Genomic DNA, 11,690 nt, shown 5'->3' with positions numbered 1-11,690 from the left:
TCTGGCAGTGGTGGGCATCGGTGGGTTTTGGTGAGGACTTTGGAGAGGGTCAGAGCCTTGAGCAAGGCAAGCTGCCCCCAACCCCAGCTTCCTCGCGGGGGGGGGGCTTCCTCCACCACCACCCACCACCCAAAGCCCACTCTGCGCTGGTAGTCCACCTCCCATGCGGCGCCAGCCACCGTGGGACACAGAGAGCATTGCAGGTTGCTTCAAATAGCATCATCTAAATCGGTCGCAATGACACCGGAGTGCGAAGGCGCAAAAAACCCTGCGAAGGGTCAACCCGGCGGACTGGGGATCCCCGCCAACGGCCCCGGAGCTCCGTGCGCCCTGCGCCCTGGGCGCACCGGGTGCGGGAGCCCAGCGCCCGTCTTCGGCCTTGGCTAGGAAGCGGGCGGGGGACCCTGGGGCGGAGTCGAGCGCGGGGCGGGGCGCCTCCGGCTGGGTCCGAGGCGCGAAGAAGAGAGGTGGAGGCGGAGCGCCAACTCCAGCGGGAAGACAGAGACCGCGACGCTCCGGGAAAGCACCCCGGGCGAGTAAGAAACACAGACACCCCCAACGCAGCGCCTCCTCAAGTACAAGCCTGGGTTCCCGGGGCGCGGAGGAAGAAGGCGCCGAGGCAGGTAAATGCTGAGGTCAGCACAGCCCGGGGCTCCATTGGTGCCATGGAGGCGTCGCCCGGGCTGGGTGCGCCGACGCCCACTTCTCTGCGGGTTTGGGGCTGCTTTGCCTCCCGCCTCTCTGGGGATACCCGCGGGATGGCTCGCAGAAGAGGAGTTGGTGCGGTGAGAGCCCCCCATCCCACGGACCCGCTGAGAACGAGAAGGGGATGGTAAACTGAGACTGGGGAGTGCGGGCGCGGGCAGAGGGAGTCAACGGATGGTGGGCTGATGGGTGAGCGCCAAATTGCAGGGAAGGGCATGGGCAGGGGTGCACCTTCTTGAAAAGAGAGCAGAAAAAGGGAAGCGTCTCTGGGAAAATTCGTGCTCACTGTTTCCACCTCCACCCCCAGTTTTCTTCCCGCCCGGAGGCCAGACCCACTTTGCTTTTCAAGCCCGAATTTCTGACTTGATTCCCGCCTCTGCCAGGGCGGCGCCAGTGGGGACCGCGAGGCCGCGCCGGGTGGTTAATCACGGAAAGGAGGGCAGGAGGCTCCGGGAGGGAGTTGGTAAAGGGCAGGTACTGCATCCCGCGGAAATGGGGCTGGGATCTGCCCAATCCGGGCGCATGCCCCCTCCTCTGGGGTCCTAGGACCTGGAGAACCGTGGAGCGTAGAAGCCGAGAGAGCCCCACTCCCGCTTCTCGGTTTCGGGCTGAATTCTGTCTGCGGGCATTGTGCCTCGCGTGAGACCGAGAGGTGACCGGGAGGGAGGACACCCCCGGCTGCAAAAACCTCTGGACTTGAACCTCTCTTTACCTCAGGTTGGAGTGTCCCTGCCACCCTGCAACTGCTGTCCCTGCCTTTCGGGGCAGTTTCTTTCCTTGGCTCTCCCTCTCCTCTCACAGGACAGGGCCCGACCTCCTGTCCAGTTTGGTCCACTTGTTGCTACCAGCATTGCGTGGCCCCCACATTTGAAGTCGTTTCCAGGTGTGCTAAGGGGGCGGTGCGCAGATGGTTCACAACTGGACGACTGGAGCCCCCACTGCGGGCACTGGTGTCCGGGTCTTTTTCCTTCTGACAGCTTGAACCCAGTGGTACCCTGTCGCCTGAGGGCTCAATACTTCAGATCCCTTATTTCCTCTCTTGAGGGCATCTTGAGGATATAAAGGACTTAGGGACAGGTTTGTCCTCAGGCCCTCCTAGGTCCTTGCTGACACTCTCCTGCTCCTTGGGGGGCTTGGAACAGGCCAGGTCTTGGAACACCTACCACTTTCAGAGGACGCAGACCTTGGTGATAGACCTTGCTGATTCTGGAAGGGGAATTGGGAGCCTGGTGAAGGAAACAAGGGAGGAAGGGGAAGTAGACAAAGGATTTCTTTCTAGAGCTCCTTCTCAGAATTCAGGGAAGCAGCAGAATTCCCTCCCACCCACACCCCTTCCACCTGCAGAATCCTGGCTGGAATCCTCATTCATCCATTCAACAGATTCCTCTTTTCCAGCCCCCGCTGTGTGCCAGGCCCTGGGCTGGGCAGCAGGAGTTTGGTTTACAGGAAGATTGGGACACAGAGAGCATAAATCCACTGCCCCAAGATGACTCAGCCTGTCCATGTTAAAATGGATTTGGTTATTTCCAAGTGCATGGTTTGGCCAGGACAGAGGGAGCAGTGCCCTGCTTTGGAGAAAAGACCCTGCTGTATCCTAGTCCCTAGCTAACATTGTGACTGCCATAGAAGCCTGGCTCCCTGAAAGAGCCTTGGAAAACTTCCAGAAGATCGCTGTGAGGGCTAATGGGGGGGGGGGTGTCACTGGGCAGTCAGTGGTCTTGGCTCCTGGGGAAAAGGCAAAGACGGACATTCTTCTTGAATGTGCCTGGAGAGTCCAGTCCATCCTATGCCTAGTCTGTCTGACAGCCTGACAGCCGGTGGAGGATTTTCTAATTTCCAGATCTTGTGTCACCTTTCCCCTATACCCCAGGCGGTTCTGTCTGTGGGTAAGCACAGGATCTGGTTGGCCTATACCTGGGGGACTCTGGGGCAATGCTACCAGGTGTTCTCCTGCATGTTGTCCACTAGTTGTGTCTCCTTCCAGGATCCAGGATGACGTGTTGACTCTCTCCAAGGATGTGAGCAGGGTGCTCAGCTCACTGACCTCGTGAAAGCAGAAGGTCTGCACCCGGAGCTCAGAGTGCTCAGACCCAGAGACTCCCATCCACCACCCTACCTGCCAGCTTCACCATGGCCACCCAGAATGGAAACACCGGTTTTGCACCCAACTTCAATTCATCCCAAGACCATGCTTCCTCCCTCCCCTTCAACTTCAGTTATGGTGATTACGACCTCCCTCTGGACGAGGACGAGGACATGACCAAGACTCGGACCTTCTTCGCAGCCAAGATCGTCATCGGTGTGGCACTGGCAGGTATCATGCTGGTTTGCGGCATTGGCAACTTTGTCTTTATTGCTGCCCTTGTCCGCTATAAGAAGCTGCGCAACCTCACCAACCTGCTCATCGCTAACCTGGCCATCTCTGACTTTCTGGTGGCCATCGTCTGCTGCCCTTTCGAGATGGACTACTACGTGGTACGCCAGCTGTCCTGGGAGCATGGCCACGTGCTCTGTGCCTCTGTCAATTACCTGCGTACTGTGTCCCTCTACGTCTCCACCAACGCCCTGCTGGCCATCGCTATTGACAGGTGAGGATGTTGGGCTGGGACAAAGATGGGGGCTGGGCCAGGCTGCCCCTTCCCTCACTTCAGCTCTGACAGTTGGCATTGCTTCCGATATGAATGCTCACTGACCTATCATGGGGCAAGAAGTGACCTGGTTTCTCCAGTTGTGGCTCGTGTTCTCCCATATGTGAGCAAGAGTGAGGCTTCTGAGCCCCCCAGTTCTGGGCCATGCCCCCCAAATGCCACATCTGTTTCGAATAACAGGCATGTCACATGACCATGAGTGACATCAAACACAAAAGCAAAAGCAGAAAGTTTAGGCAGCTTACTACTTAGAATCCATAGAAGAGTTAACCGGTTTCCAGGCACGATAGCATGTACCAAGTTTTTCTGTAACCACTACCCAGTTCAAGATACAGGACATTTTCATCCCCTAGGAAACTTCCTGATGTCGCTTACCAGGCAACTTCCCACCACACACAACCCTGATCTGATTTCCATCATCACAGTTTAGTGTTGGCTGTTCTTTACCTTCATAAAAATGGAATCATACAGGATGTACTCTTGTTTCTAGTGAGTTTGTTGCACAGCTGATTTTAAAATCATATAATAGGGCTTGTTTACAGAAAAGAGGAAAGGACATGCTTCCTTTGCTTTTTTGCATACATCCATTGCTCATTTGCATACATTTGCATGAGATGTTCTGGAAGTCCTTGCTCTGTTACAGATTTATAAAATAAAATTTCTAATAGCAGCTTATGACAAATCTGACACATGTTTTATTTATGTAAACAGTTATAGGCCAGCAATGGCTGTTTGAGGGGAGCAATTGGTGTCACATCCAGTTGGTCCACCATTGTAAGCTATGCTGAAACTCATTTTGATGTTTTTTAATCTTTTTTTTTTTTAAATTAGTTTCAGGTGCACAAGACAAAGCAAAACTTAGACGTTTATCATTTATATCCCTCACACTGTGTGAACCCCCATCCACTATCCACTATCCCTCTGTACGTTCCCAAAACCTCTCACCTTCCCCTATCCCCCCCCCGCCCCTCTAGCAACCCTCTGTTTTTCCTCCATGTTTAATCATTTTTCCCCCACTTTTGTCCTCTTTTAACCCTTTTGTTTTTCCCTTGTTCTCAGTGCTATTTAGGTTTGTTGTCCTTTTAAATCAACCAGTTGATTATTTTTCATTTATGATCATTAAATACACATACGTAAAAGGCATCTTCTTTTCTATAACATAATTCTGGCAGGAAAAACAATTTTGTTATTACACCTGTGAGGCTCTCCAGCCCTGAAACCAGTGTTTATGAAATGTAACCATCAACCAACTGCACAAAATTCCCCCAGGGAAATGATACAAGGTATTCTTTGATACAGTGATGTAAAATCAGATTCCTGGGCCCCACCCCAGCCCTGCTAAACAAAAGAATTCCTGGGCCAGGGTCCAGGAATCTGCATTTTTATCCAGTTCTCTGAGTGATTCTATTGTTTGCTCAAGTGAGAGTTATCACTCTCAGCCCCTCTGTCCCATTGAAATTTTGTCTTTATAATGTACTTTGGGTTTTTTTGTTTCTTTGTTTTTCTGGTTTTCTTTTGGTAAGAGAAGTTTCTTAAGAAGCAACCATCCTGTTACAACACAAAAAGTAGTTCTTTTTTCACCACAGATCAGCTCTGCCCCAGTCAGATTTCCAGCTCCATCAGCAGTTCCACCAGGTTCCCAATCACCCAAACAGAAAAAATCAGCATCATTCATTGCCTTTCTTCCTGTCTGACCCCCACCCAACCACCCACCTTTTGTGTTCAGCCCTGCACCAAATCTTGGCAACTAATTGTCCCCCAACCTCATCTCTTGGTCGGCCATAGCTGGACCATCATAATGCTCCTCTAACCTGTCTCTTCACCCCCCTCAGGGGCTCCTCACTGTCCTCTGAAATACATACTCATTCATATTAAGCATCAGAATATCATCATTGATGAGTTTTCCTAAAATATTTTATTGCTTACAAACATCCAAAAGTTTCAGTACCTAACAGAATACATGCTAAATCCTGAGTCTAGCATTCCTGAGCCTTTATAATCTGATGTCCCCTTGTCTTCCCAATCTCATGCTGTGTATGGAGGAGATACAGATAGTCTTTTCCAAAGAACATTGTATTTTAAACGCAATAACCATATTTTATATCTTTCTGTCTCCACAGTGCCTAGCACAGAGCCTTATATCTGTGTCTTAGTTTGGCTTACTCCCAAACTAAGGATTCGTGTCGCAGGTAGCACCCAGGACGCGCCTATAGGGAGATAGAAAGTGAGGCAGGCAAGGGAAGGCAGTCAGTATAGACTGTGTTACTGAGCAAGTTTCCACTGGAGGCAACTGATGCTTATTCCTCTTGGGCTGGTACAGATCACACCTCAGAGTTCTCTTAGGAGTGGGAAGTGGAAAGGTGCTGGGGTATTTATACACCAACTCAGAAGTCATTGGTGAGAGCTGCTCTGGAAATGCTGTGCAGGTAGCCTAGAGGACTCTGGAAGCCAGAGGAGGCCTGCAGATAATGAAATGCAGGTGCTAGCAGATGGGAGTGGACAGGTGTGCATTGAAGCGATAAGAGCCAAAGGATATGAGAGGAACCCCGACAGCATCTGCTGCAACCTGGTAAATCCACAACAGGTTGCTTGCCCTGCTGTGTGTGCCCAGCCTATGGGTGTGGAAACATAAAGTAGTAGAATACACAGTCCTTGAGCTCAGGGAGCTTTTCTTCCCACAGACGCTAGAATTATCAAGTGGCAGGTAAGAGTAACTTGGAGGAAGATGTGATCATTATGTTAGTGATGTAGTCTGGTAATGATTCATGGAGAAGATGTTGAAATTCAAGTGTGCTATGCTCACCACCTTCTACTCACCCCATTGATGAAGGCAGGATTCTCCTGCCCTAAATAGCACAAGGTGACTGAACACACAATACCTGACACTGGACAGATGCAACCAATGGCAGTTAATTTGTCCCATATACTCACAGCCCGTGGGAGGAGGATACCGCACACCATGCAGGGCCGTGTAGCAGTTGCACTCAGGAACAGAATGAACCAGCTGGGGCTGTGGGCAGCAGGCTTTAGAGTGACAATTGGATGGGGTGACCCTTGGTTCCCATGGGAGAATGTGATTGGCTTATTTGAATAATTTTGCCAACTAGCAGAGAGGTAAACCCCATTAGGTTGAGGATTGGGGGTGCAGCTGGTCCAGCTGATAGAGGAACTAGCAGAACAGGTAGCCTTTACTGCTGTGTAGGAGGGTGCATCTGGGGAGAACAGGAAACTTGTGCCTAGGCCTTTGGGATGCTATTTCAAGTCACAGAGACCCTAGAAGGAGAGTGTTGACCTCAGGAAACACATCTAAGCAGATAGATGGCAACAACCACCTTGCTCTATGGTGTCAAGGCAACTTCACACACCTCATCTAAGCTTGAGATAGCCCAGGGAAGTGGGTGTAAAAGCTTTGTATCATGAGCCAGGATTCTGGTCCCTGCACCAAGTAAGCTTGGGCCAGTCACTTACTTATTAGATTCCTTAGATTCCACCCCAAGTCCACTCTGATTCCCCTGCTCTGTGATGCAGGATGACACCTGGGGGAAGGAGCGAGAAAGTCCTAGTTTACTGCCCTAAAAAACGCCCCTGCCTCTCTCTGAGGTCCACAGCCCTTCTTTCTCCTCTAAGCCACGGGATATTTAGAATAAGGAGTTTTGAAAGTATTATGTTCTTGGACAGAATGGCAAGACTGAAAGCCAAGGTAGTATCAATAGGACTCATAATAATAATAAGCCACATGTATTTATTGAACACCTACTACAAGCCTAGCATTTTACAAACATTATCATATTTAATAGTCACAGCATCCCTGCAAGATAGGTGTCATTTTATCCCATATCGCAGTTGATGAAACATAGAAAGACTTAAGTGATTCACTCCAGACTCCAAAGCCAATCAGGGGAAAAGCCGGGATTTATTCCACCTGTTTGACCCAAGGCCTGTGCTGTTTCCTCTAATCCACCCCACTTCTCCAAATGCCAAATGATCTTGGTAAAATACGACAACGCTTGTTGAAGCTGGATTTAATAGCTACATGGGGACTCATGCCATTTTGTCTGCTTTTGTGTGTGTTTGGGGTTAGTTATAAACTAATAATAGTTTGGAGTTAGTTAGAAGTTCCCAAGCACACTTTCATCATTATTGATGGCTTCCCTTCCCCACCAGATATCTCGCTATCGTTCACCCCTTGAAACCACGGATGAATTATCAAACGGCCTCCATCCTGATCGCTTTGGTCTGGATGGTGTCCATTCTCATCGCCATCCCATCCGCCTACTTCGCAACAGAAACGGTCCTCTTTATCGTCAAAAACCAGCAAAAGATCTTTTGTGGCCAGATCTGGCCAGTGGACCAGGAGCTCTACTACAAGTCCTACTTCCTCTTCATCTTCGGCATCGAGTTCGTGGGCCCTGTGGTCACCATGACCCTGTGCTACGCCAGGATCTCCCGGGAACTCTGGTTCAAGGCCGTCCCTGGTTTCCAGACGGAGCAGATCCGGAAGCGGCTGCGCTGCCGCCGGAAGACGGTCCTGGTGCTCATGTGTATCCTCACCGCCTACGTGCTGTGCTGGGCGCCCTTCTACGGCTTCACCATCGTGCGCGACTTCTTTCCCACCGTGTTCGTCAAGGAGAAGCACTACCTCACGGCTTTCTACGTCGTCGAGTGCATCGCCATGAGCAACAGCATGATCAACACCGTGTGCTTCGTGACCGTCAAGAACAACACCATGAAGTACTTCAAGAAGATGATGCTGCTCCACTGGCGTCCCTCTCACCATGGGAGCAAGTCCAGCGCCGAACTCGACCTCAAAACCAGCGGCATGCCGGCCACAGAAGAGGTGGACTGTATCAGGCTGAAGTGACCCTCTGGTGTTTCATAATTGAAAATCCGAAAGGCAGCACTGAGAGGAAAATGTACCCATAACCACGTTCACAGGCTGCCTGGGGAAAGGGCAACTGTGTGCATTCCTCACCACCCTCGAGTTTCTGGATGCTTCTCAGTCATAACAAGCAGTGAGACCATATGCAAAACCACAGCCGCTGACCTTTACTGAGATCTGCTCAGCACCTACTGGATGCACAACCGCACCCGTGAGACTACACAGTAATGGCAACTGACGTGAACATGTGCTGTGTGCCAGCCACACCAGTGAGATTAGACAAGGGCCACAGGAGCTGACATTTGTTAATTACTGACTGTGTGCAAAAGTATTTAAATAACAAAACTAAATGGCAGAATGGCCAGACAGAGGCTTCAAATGGTCATCTGAACCGACTTTCCATCGTCCCTTATTCTGTATCTCAGCACTGCGGGAATGTCAAAAGGCAGTAAAAAATAAGGCACTCAGACATGATGGAAATGTAAAAATAAGTTTGTCAGCGTATGGGGTTTACAGCCTCATGAGAAGGGAGTTCATGCCATCACATGGAGTTTTCCCACTCGGGCCCTACTACTTCCCTAGCACATTCTCTAGGATTCTGGCAGCCGGAAAAGAATTTTCTCACAGCCAGGCTATTGGTGATCTACAGTGGTATAATTTCAAAGTAAAGAACCAAAAAATCTTTTCCAGTGATGCTTGAAAGCTCATTGTTCTTTGGGGTGAAGACAAATAATCCTGAAATGAAGAACACAGCCAGTTCCTGACACCTTAGTTTAAAGTATTAAAGGGATCCTAGTGTCAGGGAGGAAGGGGACAGAGAAAGAGGTGGCGCTTGCTCCTGGCAATGAACATAAACTATGTGGCTGTTTGTTAAGGTCTGGACCACTTTTCTAGAACAAATCCTCTTTTACAAAATGAACTCTACTTGGAATCCAAAGGCCTGGATTCAAGTCCTAACTCAAACACTCATATAACCTGGATGTTGACTCTCTCTGAGTCTCAGTTTTGCTTCAATGCAATAAGGATGATGAACATACTTGTACTGTCTACGTTTTAGGACTGTTGGGAGAGCCCACTGAGGTCATACTTTGTGACAGTGTGTTTCAACTATATGAGTGATAAGAATGGATAAGTGATACTTAAAGTTTGTTTCGACAAGGGAAACTTCCTCCACTGTGGCTTATAGTGGAGAAACATTCCCACATTTTCATCTCTATTTGGACCAGAGACCCCTGAATTCTTATAGTGTAGCCCATATACATTGGGGCAAAAAAGGAATCCCTGTCCTGGGTTATAAGATTCAACCTCAGAGTGTCAGTGGCCCCCATGCTTTCAGCATCCCTGTTGTCCTACAAGTGTTCCCTGCATGTTGCAGACCCCAGGGCCTCATAATCTGTTTATATTATTGTACATCTGTGGTGATTGTATTTGTCCTAATTTCTTCCTGATTCATTTTGAAGCAAAGACTATATAAATGGTACCTGGTTTGGAATTCAGCCATCCACATTTGGACTTTTTTTTTTTTTTTTTTAAGAGAAAGCGTTATTTACCTCTTTGCTTGTGGTTTGTTTGTTTTTAAATTAACTTTTGGGTTGTTTACTCAACAGTGAAGTTTCAATCAACATTTTCTTCCATCACCACCCGGCAGACACTTTGAAGCCCAGTCACTGTACTCTCAGAAAATGTTAGCCTAAGCCAAATGGTTTGTAAATTCTGATTTTACAAAATTACACAATGCATTCTAAAACCAAGCAAGTAAGTATTGGGGGTTATCTGCATTTTTATGATTATAATAACTATTTTTATTTATTACCATCTTCTTGACTCTTCTCCTAATAACATTCTTTAAGAGTAGACCGTGTACCAGTTGTGTCTATCAAAAGAACTCATCTCCTTTTTCCTTTTGATCCTGAAATGTACTGTCCTCTCTTCACTTAAATGTAACCTGAAATCATGTTTGTAAATATGAGTGTGTATTTATTATTTTCCAGTGCTTGGTTGTTATTAAATGAAATATTAAAATAAGGAATCTTACCAGAGTGTTAGAGCATTTTCCCCACCAATCTTTTATATATGTTAGTATATTTAGATATGCGAGATGTGACAATTAAGTTCGCGAACTTGTTGCAACAATGTTGCTAACCTTTTTTGATATCAGAGGGATTATTCGTTATGAATTTATACCAACTGGATAAACAGTTAACCAAGTTTACTATTTGGAAGTGCTGAAAAGGCTGCGTGAAAAAGTTAGATGACCTGAACTTTTCGCCAACAATTCATGATTCTTGCATCACGACTATGCACCAGCTCACACAGCACTATCTGTGAGGGAGTTTTTAGCCAGTAAACAAATAAATGTATTGGAACACCCTCCTTACTCACCTGGTCTGGCCCCCAATGACTTCTTTCATTACCCAAAGATAAAGGAAATATTGAAAGGAAGACATTTTTATGACATTCAGGATATCAAGGGTAATACAATGACAGCTCTGATGGCCATTCCAGGAAGAGTTCCAAAATTGCTTTAAAGGGTGAACTAAGCACTGCCATTGGTGTGTAGTTTCCCAAAGGGAGCACTTCGAAGGTAACTGTAGTGATATTCAGCAGTGAGGTTATGTAGCACTTTTTCTAGGGTGAGTTCATGATCTTAATTGTCCAACCTCATAAATGAAGTAATAGCCATCTAAACAGTTCAACCTTAAAACAGAAAAGGAATTTGTTGAAGGCATTTTCAGAACAGCAGCAACTCATACCAGCAACCAGCCTCATCTTGGTCACATCCCTTAAGCTGACAGCCCAGAAGTGCATTCATGCATGCAAATTCACAGAGAACCACTACTTGGGCCCACGTTACTCCTTCATTTTAAAATCATCTTGTTTGTTTAATGAAAACTGCTGTTTGCGTGGAAACTGTTCATTCATCTAACTAGTGTTAAAGTAATAAATTAATTGCATTGTGTTTAACTTTTTCTTCTCAACACTAATGGTAAGCTTAAAAATACTTTTAATGTGCTAAGATATATAAACACTTACATATACTATTATATATTGAAATTTTAATCTCATTTGGCAAAATGGATCCATTTTCTCAGCCAAAATAAGAGAAAAGATGGCTTTGTGATGAAGCTATTAGAGATTTTTCTTTCAGCATCCAACATCTAAAATAAGTTGATGCTCTGACTGAAGAAATCAAAAGATGGCTTTAAGCCCTTCAGGCATAAAAACCAATTCCAGACTTATGAGGGAGAATGTGACATGTGGGAGGTGATTAGAAAACTTAAAGTGAGTTCTATTTCTAGGGAGAAATGATGGCTTTGAAATTTATCTCCGCAATTTAACCATTATCTCTCCCTTGGGCTCAAGAACACACACACACACACACACACACACACACACACACACACACACACCCCAATAGGATACCAGAACAGGAAAAGACCTTTTAAGGGCATATAACT

At 47.4% G+C, this 11,690-nt stretch overlaps 1 protein-coding gene across 2 annotated transcripts; it reads left to right on the top strand.

The window, feature by feature from the left end:
- Positions 1-257: 257 nt before the first annotated feature.
- PROKR2 (prokineticin receptor 2) lies at positions 258-11,196 on the top strand. Of its 2 annotated transcripts, none has more exons than XM_019733714.2 (3): positions 258-623; positions 2,690-3,293; positions 7,518-11,196. In XM_019733714.2, the coding sequence occupies exons 2-3, from the start codon at positions 2,836-2,838 to the stop codon at positions 8,212-8,214; spliced, it is 1,155 nt and encodes a 384-aa protein (XP_019589273.1). In that variant the 5' UTR covers positions 258-623; positions 2,690-2,835; the 3' UTR covers positions 8,215-11,196. The 2 variants fall into 2 exon arrangements, with proteins under 2 accessions (XP_019589273.1, XP_019589274.1); XM_019733715.2 differs by having other exon boundaries at positions 258-635.
- Positions 11,197-11,690: the final 494 nt, after the last annotated feature.

This window comes from Rhinolophus sinicus, linkage group LG13 (assembly GCF_036562045.2).
Source record: "Rhinolophus sinicus isolate RSC01 linkage group LG13, ASM3656204v1, whole genome shotgun sequence".
Taxonomy (NCBI): Eukaryota; Metazoa; Chordata; class Mammalia; order Chiroptera; family Rhinolophidae; genus Rhinolophus; species Rhinolophus sinicus.
The sequence above is the reverse complement of the archived record's forward strand: the minus strand, read 5'-3'. Positions and strand labels throughout refer to the sequence as shown.

Coding starts and splice junctions, on each gene's coding strand:
- PROKR2 (XM_019733714.2), top strand. CDS start 2,836: ATGGCCACCCAGAATGGAAACACCGGTTTTGCACCCAACTTCAATTCA. Junction 3,294..7,517: donor CTGGCCATCGCTATTGACAG/GTGAGGATGTTG, acceptor CTTCCCCACCAG/ATATCTCGCTATCGTTCACC.